At 40.3% G+C, this 20,586-nt stretch overlaps 2 protein-coding genes across 2 annotated transcripts in view; both read left to right on the top strand.

Annotated features, from left to right (window-relative positions):
* tpt1 (tumor protein, translationally-controlled 1) overlaps positions 1–20,586 on the top strand; it is a 1,004,241-nt gene that overhangs the window by 531,333 nt on the left and 452,322 nt on the right. The window lies entirely within an intron of this gene.
* tsc22d1 (TSC22 domain family, member 1) overlaps positions 16,515–20,586 on the top strand; it is a 143,905-nt gene continuing 139,833 nt past the window's right edge. Inside the window, exon 1 of the mRNA XM_028799668.2 lies at positions 16,515–20,177. Within this exon, the coding sequence (XP_028655501.1) occupies positions 17,272–20,177 (2,906 nt within the window). The 5' untranslated portion in view covers positions 16,515–17,271. The remainder of the gene's footprint in view (positions 20,178–20,586) is intronic.

Genomic DNA, 20,586 nt, shown 5'->3' with positions numbered 1-20,586 from the left:
ATGACTGTGTGTGAGCGTGCCCTGTGTCCCATTCAGAGTTTGTTGCTACCTTATTTCTGATATTGCTAGAATAGGTTTCAGATCCAACCTGGATTGAGTGCAGGTTCAAATTATTTTGTGAGAATAAATCTTAATACTTCTCTGTTCCCATGTAGTAGTTGACAGCCTATACTGTTATGGTATCACAGCATGGTTTAGAAGCTTTGGATTCCAGCGTATGCCCAACATAGTGATGAAGAAGCGTGATGAAGACAACATAGCTCAAATGTTGTGTTCAAAATGGGAATTGTCAGAATGGAAAACAGAAAGTCAAGGGGCTTCAAAGAAGAACAGATAACCAGGAATCAAAAATATTAAGCTAAGGAGCGATTCCAAAGAAACTTGAAGATCAAGACAAAGAACTACCAGCACAGTCACAATTGAATATACAGTATAGTAAAATCTTTGTTTTTCATTTTATCTTAAAATTGAAACATTGAAAATCATGCACAGCCACCTTAAACAGCAGCAACACAATGACATCACATGCTTCAACATTAAAACCAAACACAAAATGCCACCACCCATGAGAAACATTTAACACAAAAATAGTATTGAGATTTTGTTAATAAAGTTAACTATTCAACTTGTTGACAGGTGGCTTGGGGCACAAATTATTGTTCAGTTTGAAAAACAAGATTACAACATTACGTCTAAGATAGCTTGATTAGCATGGATAGCTGTGACAATCTAAGACAAGGTAAGACAGAATCATTTCCTTCAGCATATGAGGAGACCATTCCCAGGTCAAACCCAGAAAATTACACAAACCCTGCACATATCCCAAATACTGAGTTCTGTCTTTTTGTAGTGGATGAGCATTTCTGGGCCCCTCAGTATTTGTTAGGTTAGGGGGTATAATAATTCCTTTGTATCAAAGTCAAATAAAGCCCTTCATGTTTGAAAGAAAATTCATGTCTTTATAATTTATTTTATTCTTAATGTTTGTTAGGTTTGTATGATTTTTATTATCAGTTTATGTGTTTAATGTAATTTTGTATTCTCTGTGATATACAGTATGCTATATATCACGTTGGTTCGGTAGTCCAAAAATTAACTTCTCTTCTTTGGGAAAATAGTTATTTTATCTTATAAATGTACGGATAGATGGACATGGAGATGCTATTAATACCTCTCACACTAAATGTGATGCTGTTGTTGATGTTAAACATTTTCACTTCATAGGAATATTCAGTAAAAGCTCATACAAGTAAATGAAAGTAACAGAATGCAGAGAATCTCTGTTCCTTAGTAACTGAAAGTAGATCATAAAGCCATTGTTTAAGAAGTAAGTTAGGATCATTTGAACCTCTACACCTTTCAACCAAGTATTGTTGCTGGCTTTTGGTCTAATAAACTAACCATTTTCTATAGTGTATAGTGAAATTTGCAGCCAAATGTGGAGAAATAGAAAAGTAAATTAGTCTTTATTTTACTCTTAAATCTTGATATCACAATAAACATGTAAAGCCATCTCTAAGCAAATACAATCCACCTCCATAATTCGGAGAGATGATGTTCTGCTTCACCAGTATACCACTATGATCATGTTATTTCCTGTTTCTTCTGACCACAAAATAAATCTCCGAAGCAAAGAGACGCAGTATGGCAAACTTGTACCATGCTGTGGTTTCAGAAGAGGCAATTTCCTTTCTGTTCTGCCATGTGCATCTGAATCACCCAACACCTGATTAAAATGGCAGTTATGAAATAGTCTTGATGAGCAAAGCTGACTCTCTTAGTGATGTTGGACATTTACTGACATTGACTAAGAACTTGCCAAACAGACCAATTTTACAACAGCATTCTATCCAACCTGCCTAGTAGTTTTTTTCTGGACTTTCTCCAGAGCTGCTGTATCATTATTTTAATTAGGGAAATCAAACTTGCACACAGTAGTCCAGATGAGGCCTCACAAATGTGTAGTAATACTTAGGAATAACATCTTATACCTCACATGGCAAATGAGATAGATAGATAGATAGATAGATAGATAGATAGATAGATAGATAGATAGATAGATAGATAGATAGATAGATAGATAGATAGATAGATAGATAGATAGATAGATAGATAGATAGATAGATAGATACTTTATTAATCCCAAGGGGAAATTCACATACTCCAGCAGCAGAATACTGATAAAAAACAATATTAAATTAAAGAGCGATAAAAATGCAGGTAAAACAGACAATAACTTTGTATAATGTTAACGTTTACCCCCCTGGGTGGAACTGAAGATTCGCATAGTGTGGGGGAGGAATGATCTCCTCAGTCTGTCAGTGGAGCAGGACATTGACAGCAGTCTGTCACTGAAGCTGCTCCTCTGTCTGGAGATGACACTGTTTAGTGGATGCGGTGGATTCTCCACGATTGACAGGAGCCTGCTCAGTGCCTGTCGCTCTGCCACAGATGTTAAACTGTCCAGCTCCATGCCTACAATAAAGCCTGCCTTCCTCACCAGTTTGTCCAGGCATGAGGCGTCCCTCTTCTTTATGCTGCCTCCCCAGCACACCACTGCGCAGAAGAGGGCACTCGCCACAACTGCCTGATAGAACATCTGCAGCATCTTATTGCAGATGTTGAAGGACGCCAGCCTTCTAAGGAAGTATAATCGGCTCTGTCCTCTCTTGCACAGAGCATCAGTATTGGCAATCCAGTCCAATTTATCATCCAGCTGCAGGTATTTATAGGTCTTCACCCTCTGCACACAGTCACCTCTGATGATCACGGGGTCCAGGAGGGGCCTGGGCCTCCTAAAATCCACCACCAGCTCCTTGGTTTTGCTGGTGTTTAGTTGTAGGTGGTTTGAGTCGCACCATTTAACAAAGTCCTTGATTAGGTTCCAATACTCTTCCTCCTGCCCACTCCTGATGCAGCCCACGATAGCAGTGTCATCAGCGAACTTTTGTACATGGCAGGACTCCGAGTTGTATTGGAAGTCCGATGTATATAGGCTGAACAGTACCGGAGAAAGTACTGTCCCCTGCAGCGCTCCTATGTTGCTGACCACAATGTCAGACCTGCAGTTCCCGAGACGCACATACTGAGGTCTGTCTGTAAGATAGTCCACGATCCATGCCACCAGGTATGAATCTACTCCCATCTCTGTCAACTTGTCCCTAAGGAGCAGAGGTTGGATGGTGTTGAAGGCGCTAGAGAAGTCCAGAAACATAATTCTTACTACACCACTGCCTTTGTCCAAGTGGGAGAGGGATCGGTGTAGCATGTAGATGATGCCATCCTCCGCTCCCACCTTCTCCTGGTATGCAAACTGCAGAGGGACGAGGGCATGGCAGACCTGTGGCCTCAGGTGGTGAAGCAGCAGCCGATCCATGGTCTTCATCACATGTGATGTCAGAGCAACAGGCCAGAAGTCATTTGTCTCACTAGGACGTGATACCTTTGGGACTGGGGTGATGCAAGATGTTTTCCAAAGCCTGGGGACTCTCCCCTGTTCCAGGCTCAGGTTGAAGATGCACTGTAGAGGACTCCCTAGCTCCAGTGCACAGGCCTTCAGCAGTTGTGGCGATACTCCATCTGGACCCACTGCTTTGCTGGCATGAAGTCTCCTCAGCTCTCTGCTTACCTGGGCTGCTGTAATTATGGGTGGGGGGAAACTCTCTCCTATGCTGGTATCAGTAGAAGGATGGGTGGAGGGTGCAGTACTCTGAGGTGAGAGTGGGTTAGAGTAATCAAACCTGTTAAAGAAGTTGTTCATCTGGTTTGCTCTCTCCACGTCTCTCTCAATGGTGGCACCCCACTTCGAGCTGCAGCCAGTGATGATCTTCATCCCATCCCACACTTCCTTCATGCTGTTATTCTGCAACTTCTGCTCCAGCTTTCTCCTGTACTGCTACTTTGCCGCCCTGAGCTGGACTTGGAGTTCCTTCTGCACGCGCTTGAGCTCATGCTGATCACCGCCTTTAAAATCCCTTTTCTTCTGGTTCAAAAGGCCCTTGATGTCACTTGTAATCCATGGCTTGTTGTTAGCATAGCAGCGTACTGTTCTTACTGGAACTACAATGTCCATACAGAAGTTGATGTAGTCAGTAGTGCAGTCAACAACCTCCTCAATGTTCTCACTATATGATCCACTATATGATGCAACCTGTCATGTCTGGTAGTGGACAGCTACAGTATACATCTCCTTAGACTTCTGAGCCATATTTGTGTACTTTGTAGTTTAAGTCCCTCAAGCTAGGCCACAATGACTGCAGTTTTTTTGTTCAATCTCAGTTTCTTAATTAGAAGCCAATCTTTGTCTACAAATAAATGAATTTGTTTTATTCCTTTCCAGGAATATAATCTAAATGAATACGAGGCACATTGCAGATTCACTTTTTATCTATTATTTTGTTCTTAATATTTCATATAAACACTCCTATTTAAATTCTGAACACAAAAAGAGGTAAATGGGACAAAATTAGATGGTGAACTGCTGTTTCCTTTGTTATTTGAATCTCTTTCTTAATTTGAAGCTGGTTAAGAAAACAGGAAGCGATTGAAAACAGTGAATGCAGATGTTTAAAACTAAAAGAAGCGTTAAGGGTTGGAAGTTAACTTTAATAAAGCCTAAAGATGTTGCAAGAGCAACAGTTTGTTTCAGCCTCTAACGAAGAAACCAGGTTGGAACAAAAAACCTGCCGCTACTGCAATCGTCCAGGTCCGAACTTGAGTACCCTTGCTGTAAACCATTACATTTATTTTTGTTGTGTTTTGTGAGGAATGAGATAGATGGTCTTTTGATCTTGTCAAGAGGCATGAAAGAGAGAAAAGGTATTGTTAAAAATAAGTGGTGAACTATGTTAACACTTCCCCAAGAATGCCTCTAACTGCACATCAAACAGAGCAGCAGGTTCTTACATAGGCACACTGGCAATTAAAGCCTTTCAACCAGTGCCACAACAGTCAAATGCATCACAGCTCATCCCTCATAAACTCTGAAGTTTGCAGTTTTTTTTAAAGGACAGAACACAATAATTAAATACAATCCAATCAGGAAGGAGCATAACAAGTACAGTTATATGTTCTGAAGACAATCCATCTGACTCCCCCACTATCTGACAGGAGAGCCCTATAAAGTGGTTCTTCATAAAATATAAAACATAAATTAAAATAAACAACAGAACATTTTGCCTATTTTTTGATTTATATTAATGAGGTATTGCCAAATTTTGAGAAAAAATTCTGAATTAGATTTTTTCCAGTTTCAGGTAATATACATCTTCAATTTTCCGTTAACTTATAAAATGTGGATTAGAATTCTTCCAGTTGAACAAAACAAGTCTTCATCCAAGTGCTGTGTTCTAGGCTATCACAATAAACTTTTCATTGCACGATAATACCATCTGGTATTACTCCATATATTGATATTAAATAATTAGGAGTGATTTTAGATCTAAAACTATTAAGAGACATAAAAATATTTTTGCCCTGAACAATGTGAGTGTAGAACATTCTAAACACATGAGGGAATTTAATAACATCACTCATGCCCTTAATACATTTTACACAATTTTAAATGAGATACAGTATATGTGAACAATGAACAACTTTTAGTTGAATTATGGTGTGCTTGGTGCCTATTCCGCTAGAAAGTATTTTACGAATGGATGAAGTCCATTCCTTTTCTGAAATTTTTTCCCATTCTTCCCTAAAATCATCAATGGGTAACTTCCTTGAAATGTGTCGATATACTCTGGAGATGCTGTCTTGCTCTTCACCAAAACAGTATCACCTGAGGATAGATGGAGGTGAATGATGTTTGAGTTGCTTTGATAATGTTTCTACTTTGTATATACTGTAGAAGAAAAAGCATGTCACTGGAAGATTAATTGGAGTATGATCGTTCATAGACCACAAATACATTGTTAATATAGAGTTCTCTGAATGTCACAATCCCTAATGACTTGCTTAGAGTGAATACGGTATATGTTAAGGAAGGCATTATCATTTATTGGGACAATGGATAAGACCTACTCTGCCTTACTCTTTTCTTTTAACTTGATAACAGGCTTGAAAATACTCCACAGGTGTCTGATGCATGAAATGCATGTCTGTTCTTAGCAGGGTACGCTTTTCTAATTAGCATACTCGGAGAGTGGTGTCTGCAACACTGCTTTAGCATTTTCAGCATTGTGGAGTATTTGGATTTTCATTGGCACTCTCAAAGTCCATATCAAGGTCATTGCCCTTGATCATCACCATTCTTCTTTGATTTACTATCCAATACTTGATTTACATGTCTTTGTTCATAGTTTTACTAAACATTGCAAACTGACAACAGTAATAAAAATCAAATATTGTGCAGCCCACTTTAAAAGATCTAACTTGATCTAACTAAGAATGAACTCACATAGAGTCTTGTATATACTACTACGTGGAGAATGGCAATAATGAAATAGAAAAATTGAAATGCTAATATAAAGATATTACTGTTTCACCCTTATAAGAGGGACTTTTTGAAGTTGTTAACACTCACATTCTTTTGATATCAGTTGATTTCCATTATGACTTGCTGGAGTAGACCTTTAGACACTAATTTTTCAGCTCTTCTGTTGGCTTAGCTGGTCTAATGGATTGCATATGAATAATCTCTGACCATACAGTATACTGTAGCATAAAGATTCATGACAACAAAAAACATTTAAGTGTTGTGCTCAAAAAAGCGTAATCAATTTTCTTTTTATGGACTTTTTCATTCTGCACTGGATATTAATATGTTATTCTGCCGCACACATTCACTTCATATTCATTTGCTTTTGGCTATGACATTCTCAACAAAAAAACAGTAACTGAAACAGAGGAAGAAGCCATTCAGTGCAGATGTCGAAATAAAAATAAGATCATTCCAGAACATAATGGAAGATGTATTCAAAGGTGTATCCATCATTAATGCTAACTATCCCATCATGATACGTATAGTGGCTGAACCCATTTGTGTCCACAATGCTCAAAATGGAGATTCCTAACTTAAATAGAATGGTAATTCCTTTTGGTGTAGATAGATAGATAGATAGATAGATAGATAGATAGATAGATAGATAGATAGATAGATAGATAGATAGATAGATAGATAGATAGATAGATAGATAGATAGATAGATAGATAGATAGATAGATAGATTATTTGTCACCCAATTTTATTTGTTCCAAGGGGGAAATTCGGCTTTCTACAGAAGTTCCTTTAATAAATCAATACATAAATAGATAGATAAATAAATATAAACACACACAGATTATGGTCTGAACACATACCAGAATCACTAAAAGAAAAGAAATATTTAAAAAGAAAGAAAAGAAAACTTCTTACTTGGCAGTCACAGTCTAAGTGAGGCATTATGCAGGCATATTGCTGTTGGTATAAAGGAGTCCCAGTAGCATTTCCTGACACACTTTTGCTAAATAATTCATTGGATGAAAGTACTCGGTTTTAGTATATCAGAGACAGGGTGTGCAGCATTGTTCATAATTGCACTCCCTCATATGAAACAAAAAGAAGCTAAGCATTAAGTATTTAAAAAATTACTAGAGGCATCTATTGTTTCATCAATGCTCATTATAATGAAATTGCATTCCATCCTATACTATAGATGTTTTATTAAAACACAAATGGGAAACCACAGGGGATAACTACTAAATAAACATTCAACCAGAAATTTGTCTAAACTGCATGAGACTAAGTATGCCTCTAAACATGATTATCTTGGTTTCCTGGAATCATTTGACTAATTTAACATAAAGATCCCTCTGTCTCATGTGATAAAGTACTTAGCTCTTGCTCCCAGTGTTAAATGTTGTTCCCCAAAATCTTCCTCATCTTCTAGATGTTTATAGCAAGTGATCCTACACCCCATTTAGACTCTATAGACACGTTGGAGAGACAAGCTGTTTTCCTTGTTCATTTTTCTGTTTAAAATTACAACAGGTCATGATAGCCCTGTAGCTAGCTTATAAGCCTTTAAACTGTCATAATACTGTACCTGTCACCATCTAGAGAATATGACACCCTTTAAATGTACTGACACTTGGGCCAGCAGGTTCTTTGAATGTACTTTAACTGTTTAATTAAGTGGAGTACATAAGTAAAGACTATCCCCAAGTCAGATGTAGAGACCCATATTATCTCAATGTGGGTATTCTGATGAGGGGATGTATCTAAGGACCAAATGTCCTTGAATGAATTAGAGGAATTCAGCAATCTGGTATTTAACATTCAAGAAAATCAGTGAATTAATTTTCATACAAAACGAAGAATTGCACCTTTCCTATTAGGAAGTGAGGAACTGACCTCTCGTGCCCCACATATTCATGTCTGTACAAGCTACTGCATTACAGGGTTTCTTAAATAAGTAGTGAGGGTAGGTTTACCATATTTTCCAAGCCAAAAAAGAGGACACAGAAATGATAAATTATGTTTGGTGCGTGCGTGTGTATGTGTTTTCTTTGTATAATAATGGGTTCCTATTTTGAAATTTCTCTCCATGAAAAACTGGGAGTGGGGGCAGTGGGCAGAGTGGCGTCACCCATGGCATTTCTCTCCATTAAAAAGCGGGGTTGAGTGGTTGTTCTCCCACTAAGAGTTTTTCTCCTTGTAAGGGCAGAGGATATTACTTCCATAATGTGCGCAATATATTATTTGACAATCACTGATCTATGGCATTGCTGCTGTGGATTCATCTAATGTTTGTTAAGAATTATACAATAGGTAAAACTTAAAAAAGGATGTGAATTGCAGAAAAAGTAAAACTGGTTGGGAGCAATGAGTCGCAATGTGAAAAACAGACAAACTGGCAAATTTATGAAAGCCACCTGGAAACCTGGATAGATGCCTAAAAAGAGGACATTTCCGGGGAAATCTGGACATATAGTAACACTAAATGAGAGAGAAGGGTGTTGGGAGCATGTATTGATACAGCGCATTCCCGCACCCATCACATGACGGACCACCTCAGGATCCCAAATTAGGACCCAAGCGTAGCCATGCAACAGGTGACACCTCAGCACCACACTAGTTTGAATGGAATAGACCAGCTGGAGTGCCAAGCCCGCTACCAACTCCTGAGTTTTCCCTGCAAGTAGGAGGACCTGCTTGCAGGGCACTAAATGAGAGATAAGATGATATATGTTATAGTTCAATGAGGCATTCTTCATGTGATTTTAGGAGGAGGAGGAGGAGGAGGAGGAGGTTGGGAACATGCGCTGATAGCGCGTTGCTGGCTATACAAAAATAAATTGTTGTTGTCTTGTGGGGCTTTTGTTATATTTTTGGGACATTTCTAATTATTTTGCCAACTTGACTTATTTAGGGTTCTACCAGGCTGGAAGCCAGCAGTTAGCAGTCTTGAGGCTAGCTGGATTTGGTGTAAGTCTCCTTGGGGAGGCCTTGTTAGGGTATGTCCCTGCCTTTATGGTTATTTTAGGAGGCCTCACACCCATTTTGTTATTTTTAAGACTTCAACTATGACATCCTGCATTAGACAGCCCTACTAGGATTGAGACCTTTACAAGAGCTTAACATCTCTGTGCATTCATAGAGCTTTGTTATCACATAGCGTTGTGTTTCTAGAACAGTTACTATTGGGGAAGAGAGCTACTAAGAGTATTGAGACACAAAATGACAAAAATGTATTTGTCTGAAAAAGGAAGACTTGAAAACATTTCTGGAATATCCACAAACAAGCCCTTACTAGTAATATGACTTGCATCAGGCTAAGGTTCAGAAGCTGCCTAGAGTTTCCATATGAGTTTATCATCCACAGAACATAGGGTGTGGGTCATCTTATGGGCATGAGATGGAGAGAACCAGAAAGATATAACTTGATGGAAAAACATTTAGGACTTTGAAATAGCTCATACTGAAAAAAAGGTGAACTGGGACCAAGAAGCTAAAAATAGTCTACCTTAGAATATATCAGTTTCCTGGGAAAAAATAACTACAGCTTATGCTGGAGACTGAAACATCCTGGTTAAACATGAGTACTGTATGACCAATCTCAGTACTATACACGACTAGCTCTAAAAACAGACCTCTAAGTCAAGGGTGGTTTTTCTCTTACTCTGGAGCTATTCCAAAGCAAAGGTCATAGAAATGTGTAGAGATGGATAGTTGATGGTTGTACCAGGGGACAAGAGAAATGTCCAGAATGTTGGCACCCTTACAGACAGTTGATTCAATGATGAAAGGTTTATCAGCTACTAACTCTGTTGTCCATCAACACTCACTTAGGGAATGATGGAGATACATTGGGGGCATAACTGAATAAAATGCCCTGTTTAATCTAATTCTCATAACAAGTTGTTATTGTGCTTGAGCAGTGGTGAGCACTGTTGACTCCTGGATCCAGGTGAATGGGTTCAAATCCCAGCCTTGTCTGTGTGTAAGATTTTTCTACCCTTGTTCCAAAACATGTGTTTGGTTGAGTGGCGCCTCTAAAAGAGTCCTGAATAGGCTGTATGGGTGTAAATATACTCTGCGATAAACTGGTATCCTATCTAGGGTTAGTTCCTTCCTTTGATCTGATGCTGCTAGCATACGCTCCAGCTAGCCTCATCACCATAATGGAGAAAGTAAGTTCAGAAAATACATAGAAAATTATTTATATTTTAATTTTGATTTTTACTTCTAAGATATCTACATGTGTGTGCTACTGTATTTACTAAATACACCACTAATCTGAAAAATAATTATTCTCTATAAACTCATTTTGAAGCCTAGAGACTGCCCTTATAAAATTCCATCTGCAGCTGGACATCAGAGCTCCTAGAGGCTGGAATAGATAAAGAATGAAATCTCTTACTTGTTAATTTTAAACACTGGAGCTCCTCAACGATGCTGTTTTGCCTTAGACTGTACTCACTATTTACTTATAACTGACAATTCAAATACTGTACAGTAAAATCACATCACAGAATCTGCTGAAGTCACTGCAGCAACAATTAGATGGCACTGAAGAATGAGGCAGCACATCTGACAAGGCGATTTTATGACATTGACTGTTACTAAAAAGAACCGAATATGGTCTTGGGAAAAACAAACAGCTCCCCAGGGTTCAACTTTAATTTAACATGAATGGAAGCTCTTGGCTTCTTTACTTGGTTTGTGTTCTAATTCTTCAACAACCTGACTTCCACCCACAACACTTAGCCTATGCTGACAAAAAGGAAAAATTGATTCTTTATAGGGGCCTGTGGAAAGGTGGAAACTGTATGAAAACACTCCCTGACTAGAAATATCAGTGCTTGGCATGGCAGAACAACAACAAAAGGACATAAAGGTCATTTAAAGAGAGTTCATGGAATATGACCAGTATCATTCAAATTCTTTGAACCTGATCTCTGAGTTGTGCTGATATCTTCTTCTCTCACTCTTGTACCTCTACACTAACACAAATTCCTCAACTGATTCATTTGTAAAACTGTCCCACTTCCATCTTGCAAAAGGTTCTATAGCATCCAAACCACTTCTGTAACTCTTGACTGTCCAGATTCTGAACTCTGTGGTGCCTTCCTGCCCTCACATACAGTATTTACATGCAGTATATTTGTTACACGTGTTACTTCTGTAGGTTTTTATTATTAGTTGATGTTACTATTTTTATTTATTGCTATGTATTTCAAATTATTACTGTCTAGTCACTTACATATTATTTATTTTTCTATTCATAGTATACTATAGTTCTTTACCTGTCCTGCCTTGTCTGGTGTTTATGTGTATGTTTCACCACTGTCCTAGGGAACATGATTTTATGCCAGTGTAAGCTGCAATACTGTGTATGGATGGCATGACTATAAAGATACTTGACTTGACTTGACTTGACTTTATTAACTTCATTGATGACAACACTCAAACTGGCCTGTTTGGCCTGATGTACAAAAAATCATATGAGGCATATGCTATGAAAACTATGAAAATGTTTGTGTATTCATAAACCAAGACAAAAGAATTACCACATCTTGTCTAAGTCATCTGCTTGATCCAAGAACTTCCCTCTACTAGGTCAATTAAAACTCAAGTTAATAGACACTTAAACAGTTTCTTTCCTAGAGTGATAGCCCTCGTAAGCCTACAATTTAGACTGTCTCACTTGCTAATTCCTTGCTAATTTCATTTACTGTATAAAGGTGTTAGTGTGTGCATGTGTACATATGTACAGTACATGCACAAGTATGTTTGTGTGTGTGTGCATTCACACTATAAACACACACATGCTTTCATTTGCACATAATATACAGATCTCCTTCATAAATGCACTGTTATGTAACTGTTTATAATATGATCCATGAACTAGAAGTTCCAAAGCACTTAAATCCCAATAAGTTCCAAAAGCACTTCCAAAAAATGCCCACTAGAAAGGAATATCACTATCAAACCTCAGATAGTAATAAGGGCAAACACTACATCTTTATTAAATAAAAACTTTATTTTCACAAAATGCCCTTCAATAACAACGAAACACACAAGAAGCAAAGGAATTGCCCAAAAATACTTAGACAATCAAATGCAGATAAGTCCCAATACTGTAATACAGAGACATAGTCAAACAGAGAGCATGAATATCAAAATTCCAAAGGTAAATGCACAGCACAAAACAAAATTAAACTCACCACTCCCAAGCATGTTTGAAATGACCCGCCAGGAACTGCGAGAGATTGTCTGAATATATAGGGCGGAGGGCAGTTCCTGGTGATGACTGGTAGGTGAACCCGCCTCTTGGGAGACCACCCACAAAACACATGGAACATAACATAGGCAAAAGTAACATTAACATAATCAACATTAATCAAAGAGGGATAGAGACAAAAGAGGCATAAAACATACCTTTAAACCCTAGCCAGGGGAGGACCCCAGACTGGGACATGACAGTATGTTTAACTTACTGTATGTTATACGTTATTTGTACTGTATGTGATACTGTGTTATACTATAGGCAGCTCCAAAGCTACCAAATTAAATTCCTGTACATTAAATAGTGGAGAATAAATAGAGAATCTGATTCTTCTGAACTCTTTTGTATGGATGATGTTCCTTGTATTAGTGTGGAATCACTTATATTGCAGGGCAACATTACTTTTAACAATTTACATCGGGGATGAGAACATCGCTTCTTTTACAAAAAGAAGCTCAATAGCAAACATTTTTCATCAGCAGAGAGGAATGCATGTCTGATTTTGTACTCCATTAACCTATATACATTTAAAGAAATAAACGTCTCATTTATTACCATTGGTAAAACTAAATCCAATGATTAACTGTAAAAAAACAAGCTCCACTTGTTACCTCAACAGTTGCTTCTCTGTATCAGTTACTCTTGTTAATGAATAGAATTGATACAACCACCAAGCCTGACTGAACCTTCTTACATTTAGCCTTATAGTGACTGATAAAAGTATACAATATTGGGTTACATATATTAGGCTGTATTCTTGGTTTATGTGTTATGTATTTATTGTGAAATGTGTATCATTATGTTGCTGCAGCATATAATGTGTTTAATAGTGTGAATTTCCCCTTGGGATTAATAAAGTATCTATCTATCTATCTATCTATCTATCTATCTATCTATCTATCTATCTATCTATCTATCTATCTATCTATCTATCTATCTATCTATCTATCTATCTATCTATCTATCTATCTATCTATCTATCTATAATGTTGTGCATTTTGCTGATTTTCTTTATTGTTCTACAAGCAGGGGTACCCCATGTAACCGGAAGTGAAATTAAGTGCATGCACAGTCACTAAATAAACACTCTGGGGAAATCATTTTCCCCCAAACCATAGTTTCCTTGACTAAACTCATTGTGAGGAGTAACTTTGCATACCTGTGCTTAGTGGCAAAAATGTCTCATGGGACACCTTTCAAATGTGCAAGTGCAGCCTCACGCCTGGACAAACTGGTGAGGAAGGCAGGCTCTATTGTTGGCATAGAGCTGGACGGTTTGACATCCGTAGCAGAGCAACGGGCACTCAGCAGGCTCCTATCAATTATGGAGAATCCACTACATCCATTAAACAGTGTCATCTCCAGACAGAGGAGCAGTTTCAGCGACAGACTGCTGTCATTGTCCTGCTCCACTGACAGACTGAGAAGATCATTCCTCCCCCAAACTATGCGACTCTTCAATTCCACCAGAGGGGGTAAACGTTGAACATTATTCAAGTTATTGTCTGTTTTTTACCTGCATTTTTTATTACTCTTTAATTTAATATTTTTTGCTGCTGGAGTATGTGAATTTCCCCCTGGGATTAATAAAGTATCTATCTATCTATCTATCTATCTATCTATCTATCTATCTATCTATCTATCTATCTATCTATCTATCTATCTATCTATCTATCTATCTATCTATCTATATAAAGTTACCCAAGGGAGAGAATTTTGGAATGAAACATAGCTTGCGGGATTCCCTTGTACAAATGGGCAATAACAAATAGAGACAGATTCAACTGTGTTGATATGCATACCAGAAAAATACGCATTCAGCATTATATATTAGATTATATTGTTATATTTAGGTGTCAGTTATTAGCAAAAATTTTTTGCAATTCTGTTACATGAATGAAGAGGTAACTAAATCATAATGCCTTTTTCACATTTAAATCACAGTGGTCAGAATCAGTAATCACTAATCTGACCTAGAAAATGGCATCATACCTTTATAACTCAGCTCACCAAATTCTGATGCAATTTTCACTCCCAAGAAGTACATGCCTGACTGATAAAAGTCACATTTTAAGCATTGCATATTATGTTCATTAGAATTACTCATGAACACTTTGAAATTACTTCATTTTTCTCTTTTGTTCAGTGCCTCCTGACTCACTGGCACAAGAAAATTCTCATGTATCATATACTCTTTGTTGCATCTTGATTTCTGGTTAAGCAAGAAGTTGACATTTTTGGTGTTCCCCTCTATCATTGGCCCCATAAGACATGAAAGGCCCTCAATTTTATGCCAGTTTTTGTCCCATATTTTGTTCAGGAAATTACACCTTTAAGATAAAGTAATGGGATACAAAGGGTCAAAGTTACTCCTTTTCACAAAACTTAAAAAATAGGGATAAAAAATATAGGTACATGGAGTGTCATTGTATGTTATTTCATGGTTGCTGATCATGAATATGATATTTTTGATATCTGAATTCTTTACTGGTTGTTCTAGACCTATTACAGCCACTCCCAGAAGGTTAAAAATAACAAATTTCAAACATAAGCATGTGGGGTATCGTTTTAGACTATTTCAAGGTCAGTGATTATGAATATAATATTATTCTTGATCTTTTACTAAGGAGCTAGCCCTCTGTGGACCTCCATCAGGGGCTGAAAAAATGACAAATTTCTTCAACAATTTAATTGAGAATGTTTAGACTTTAAACATGTAAACTGAAACACACAGTTTAAACATATAACACAATTATTCTTGTTTATTATGTACTTCTACTTCCTAAAGTAAATCAGTACATTTCTTATGAACATCCCAAATTTGGATGACTTATGCTAATTCATACTTTTTGTATGCTGTATCTTTCACATTGTTTCCTACAATATAGGCTGTATGGCCACACAGTCCCCTCTTTCTTTAAAAGAAACCTTTAGCTATCAGTTTGTTCAACTATTCAACTATTGAGAGAATAAGCGCCAAACAAAAAAAAAAAGTTCCAGAGGTAAATGAAACCTTGAATTTGTTATGTGCATCATTCAGCTCGGGGAAATTACTACATTTAATGATCATACATTTATCCATCCACTTTTTGAACTTCTTAGTCTGACACAGAGTCATCAAAAGCCCCACTCGATTCCAGTAGCATGAAACAGACAGCAAGAACCAATCCCGGACTGGACGCCAGTTTATCTCTGTACACATTAATGCACCCCTCGCACTCATTTAGAGACAGGATTGAACAACTCGCCTGCCGCTCCAAGAGACCGGGTTGCGTTCCAGATATTGTATCCAATTCGGTCCCCAAACCCGGGAAAAATGTAAATCAAACCTCAAAATCGGACTGAATTGGATACAAGACCGGTCTGGTCATAATCTGGCGCATAAAACTCGGATGCTATTTGTGAATGTACTCTGTCCGTGGTTTACTTCTGGACAGGCCTTAATCGAAAAAGTTTTTGTAATCGAGACAAGAAGGTTGTGTCAAACGGCAAAAATCCTTTTAGTCTTACTTGCTTTAAAAGATATTTCAAACTTATTATGATTACTCAAACTATTTCGCACAGGGTCAAATTTTTAAAAAGGAATTACAGTCGTAGCAGTTACAGACGAGCTTTGAACCCTTAACCGTAATCAGTCCGTTTTCAAATACTGTACAGACGCTTCGCAGGCCGAAGTCGTTCGTCATTTTCCGCTGAATCAACGCCCCTCCCGTGTCGGTTTTCTCTAAGCTCCGCCCTGCCGACTCCTTTCCTTTCCTCCTCTCCCCTCCGCCTCTCAGACTGGCTTTATGTCTCGTTGAGCCGCAGAGGCAGTGCGCAGGCTCCGCCGCCATGTTGGTAACCCCTCCCCCTCGGCCTCGTCAGTAAGAGAAATACCGTGCGGGAGGTTGGCTGATTCAGAGAGGGTGATACAGCAAACAGTAGACAAAAAAAAAAAAAAAAAAAATAGAAAAAGAATAAAGAAAAGGCTATAGCAAATAAGAAAGCGAGAAAAAGAAAAGGATCACAGCGGACGATATAAAGATTTGGATTAAATTGTTATTTACGAACAACTGTTTGGCGTGTGGACGACCCTTGACCGGCTGCGGTTTCCATTGTGAGCGGACCTGTTTCATTTCATTTATTTTTTAAATAATGCAGTTGAACGCCTGGCAGTGATGGAGATGGGTCATTTACTGTTGTTTTATCGGTGGATATATTTGGTTTTCTGTTTATTGTAATAAGGATTTTTTGCTGAACATCTGTAAGTACCCAGTGAAGGGGAGGAAGAGAGCGCGAACGAAGGAAGTGTTAAAGTGCGTTGCTTGCGTAGAAGAGCTAGCGTCTGGCGGAATATAGACCACAAATATCAAGAAGAATAACTAGCGCGGCCCAGCAGGAGCAGGGACCTACGAGAGGAGTGCAAAAAGCTCAATTACTGAGGAGAAGGTTGAAAAGTTGAATGGCGGCGGCTTGACTTTACGTCAGCGACCATCACTGCGATTGTTGTGCCCCGCGGAAGAGAGGCGGCTGTCACTCGGGCTTTGTCCATTTCCAGCAGAAAACACCCGATATTGTGCGCCATGCATCACCCGGAGTCAGCAGGAGAGTCCGCCGCGAGGAAGATGGCGCACCCGGTCGTGTTTCCTCGGCGAGGCAGCAGTACCGGCGGCAGCATCTCTGCTTTGGCTACGGCGGCGGGACCCAGCGTGAACAGCAGTGCCCTTCCCGCCGATGATTACCCGTCTCCTTTACTCATCCAGCCTCCCCCTCCAGCCGGCTGCTCGTCCCCGGGGCCCCAGCATCCTCCCCAGAGCCTGAATCTCCTCTCCTCGCAGTCGCAACTGCAGCCTCAGTCTCTGCCACCCGGAGGCGCGCAGATCAAAAAGAAGAGCGGCTTCCAGATCACCAGTGTCACGCCGGCCCAGATCTCGGCGAGCACAAACAACAGCATTGCCGAGGACACGGAGAGCTACGATGATCTAGACGAGTCCCACACCGAGGACCTGTCGTCCTCGGAGATTTTAGACGTATCGTCACGCGCTACCGATATGGGGGGGCCAGAACGGAGCTCCTCCGAAGAGACTCTGAACAACTTCCATGAGGCCGAGACGCCGGGTGCTGTGTCTCCCAACCAGCCGCTTCTGCCACACCATATCTCGCAACAGCAGTTGCCCCAAAATGTAATGGTAAATGGCAGTCTACACCCTCACCACCATGGCCATCATCATCACCACGGACTTCACCACCACCACCAGCCGCCTGCGCCTCATGGGATTTTGCCTTCTGCTATTCACCCTGTGGTCTGTAATGCACCTGCAGTTACGACTTCTTCGCCCAGTGCTGCTGCTGCTACTACTACTACTACTACTGCTGCTGCTGCCGCCGCCACCACCTCTGCACACCCTAAATTGCCTAGTTCAGGTGCCATCTCTGAGAATGCTACAGTGGTTGGTACTTCACTTTCTAGTCTGGTGGGTGCGCCTACAGTGCCTGGTGTTCCTGGGGCAGCTGTTACTGGCATTGCAAGCAGTATAAGTGCAGTAGCAGGCACTCCTGTAAATGTTATTAACCCAGTGCCTAGCAATGTGAACATAGCAGTGTTGGGTGCCAATGTGCCTGGTTTAGTTGCCACCCCTGGTGGGTGTAATAGCAGCAGCAGCAGTTGCCCCACTGGCATTCAGTCAGGCCTGATGAACTTAAATACTGGTAGTGCACTGTCGGGAACTAGTAGCCAAAATGTAAATGTGCTTCAGCAGCAAGGGCCTGGCACTGCTCTGAATACAAATGTTGTAATGGGAGTCGTTACTGGGTCAGCCACGCCTGTTCTTATAAGCGGCACCACCAGCAACCTAGGTTCTGCATCTGCAGTGCCAGTTAATGCACCAGCAATGGTAGGAACTGTTCCGTCAGGTCAACATTTGCCTTCTACCACAGCTACAACTGCAAGTTCTCGTTTCAGGGTGGTGAAATTGGATTCCAGCTCAGAACCTTTCCGGAAAGGCCGCTGGACATGTACAGAATACTATGACAAAGAGGCCCCAGTAGCAGCATCCACTTCAGGGGCTCCATCTGAATCAATGCCGAGTCACCGGGCTGTGGAGAGTATTAGACAAGCCTTGACTGAAACTGTTGTGGGTTCAGAGCGAGAGAGCACCAGTGGAAGTTCTGTCAGTAGCACCCTCAGCACTTTGAGCCACTATACAGAAAGTGTAGGCAGTGGGGAAATGGGAACTGGCACTGTGATACAGACATTTCAGCAACAAGTGGAGTACTGTGGCACACAAAGTATACAGGCCCCACTCCCAAGTCTGCCTCAGAGTATATCTCAGCCACAGCTTGCACAAGGACAGATGCATTCGCAGGATATGGTTCATCCTCTGATGAAGTCCACTGGTGCCCCCACTGTGCCAGCCAACGTGGGTGCCATACAACCTCCTTCAGTGAACCTGTCAAGTATGCAGACTTCCATTGGTCACCCAACAACGTCAATTCCCCAGCAGCCTTTACCCTTTTCTCAACCACCTGGCCCTACACCAAGCTTGGGGTCTGTACCACAACAGCAAATGGGATATCCTCCTCCACAGCAGCCAAGTGCCCCTGCACACTTGACAGCAGCTCATGTAGTTGGCAACATTCCAGCAGAATATGTTCAGCATCAACAGATCCTTCAGACACCAATGCAGTCTGGTCCCACTGCAGTGGGAGCAGCAGGACAGCCTCAACAGGCTGTACCCCACATCCCTGGATCCTTAACAACTCTTCCAGCATCTGGAAATGGCCAGATACTGAGTGTAAGCCAGCAAACTGTTAGTGTACCCACAGGGGTCAGTCAGACTTCAACCCAGGGCATCTTGCAGCAGCAGGCTTCTATATCATCTCCGCCGCAGATTGCACAGCCCATCCAGGGTGGAATCCTACAACAGATAATGCCTGGAAGTGTCACAGGAATGGTACCGCAACCCACAAAGGTTCCGCCATCTCAAGCTTTGACTCAGGCCCAGTTGCCAGGAGAGCAGCAACAACAAGTGGCACAAGGAATTGCCATCCAGCAACCAGCCACTGTTGCCTTGGGCCAAGTTGCTCCTAATGTGCCTGCAAACCTTTCAACTGTTGCCCAGTCTAGTTTACCCCAAACTGCTCAACCTGTGCAGAATGGTAGTATTGTTTCTAATGTCGGCCCATCTCCATTGATGCCAGTAAGTGTCCCAGTTGGACAGACAGCAGTGGCTCAAAGCACAGCTCAATATTCCAGTGTAGCACCAGTGTCTGCCCCCCAGCTGGATGATGCCCGTCGTATTCTACAAGACCAGTCTCTACTTGCTCTACCCAAGGTGGCAGCAGGAGAATGTGCTACCTCCTCTGGAGTTGGTGCCACAGTGGCTCATGATGCAGCCACTGGGATCTCAGCCTTAGCAGCAACTGCCGTCCTCTTCCCACTTAAGAACTTGCCACTGACTGCACATGTGGTGGATGGTGATGAAGACAGGTAAGAGGTTTTATTCACCTTTTTGATCTGCGTTAGTTATAAAGAGGTTATTTTTTTAATTTGTACCTCCCTTTGAAATAGTACATTGCCAAGACATGTTTCCTTAACTTGCAAGCTAGGCCTGGTATTAAGAAAGGTTGTATGTGCTGCCCTCACAGATTTTGACAATTGAGAAAAATAGTTCATGGACAGTGTTGTGTTTTCTGATTGGAGGAACCTTACATTGAATGATATAACTGTCAAGTCATATGGGGCCTGTTTTAGAACCAATGTTGTTTGAATGCTAAAGCACTTGTGCCATATTTCCAGAAATAATTTTCCAGTGCTCTTCTTTTCAATACCTACTTTTGCTAGTGATATTGGTGTTTTAGACCTTGTTAGCTCAAGATAATTAACTGAAAAAAGTGCA

Source organism: Erpetoichthys calabaricus, chromosome 4 (assembly GCF_900747795.2).
Source record: "Erpetoichthys calabaricus chromosome 4, fErpCal1.3, whole genome shotgun sequence".
Taxonomy (NCBI): Eukaryota; Metazoa; Chordata; class Cladistia; order Polypteriformes; family Polypteridae; genus Erpetoichthys; species Erpetoichthys calabaricus.
This window is presented reverse-complemented; position numbering and strand designations above follow the sequence as displayed.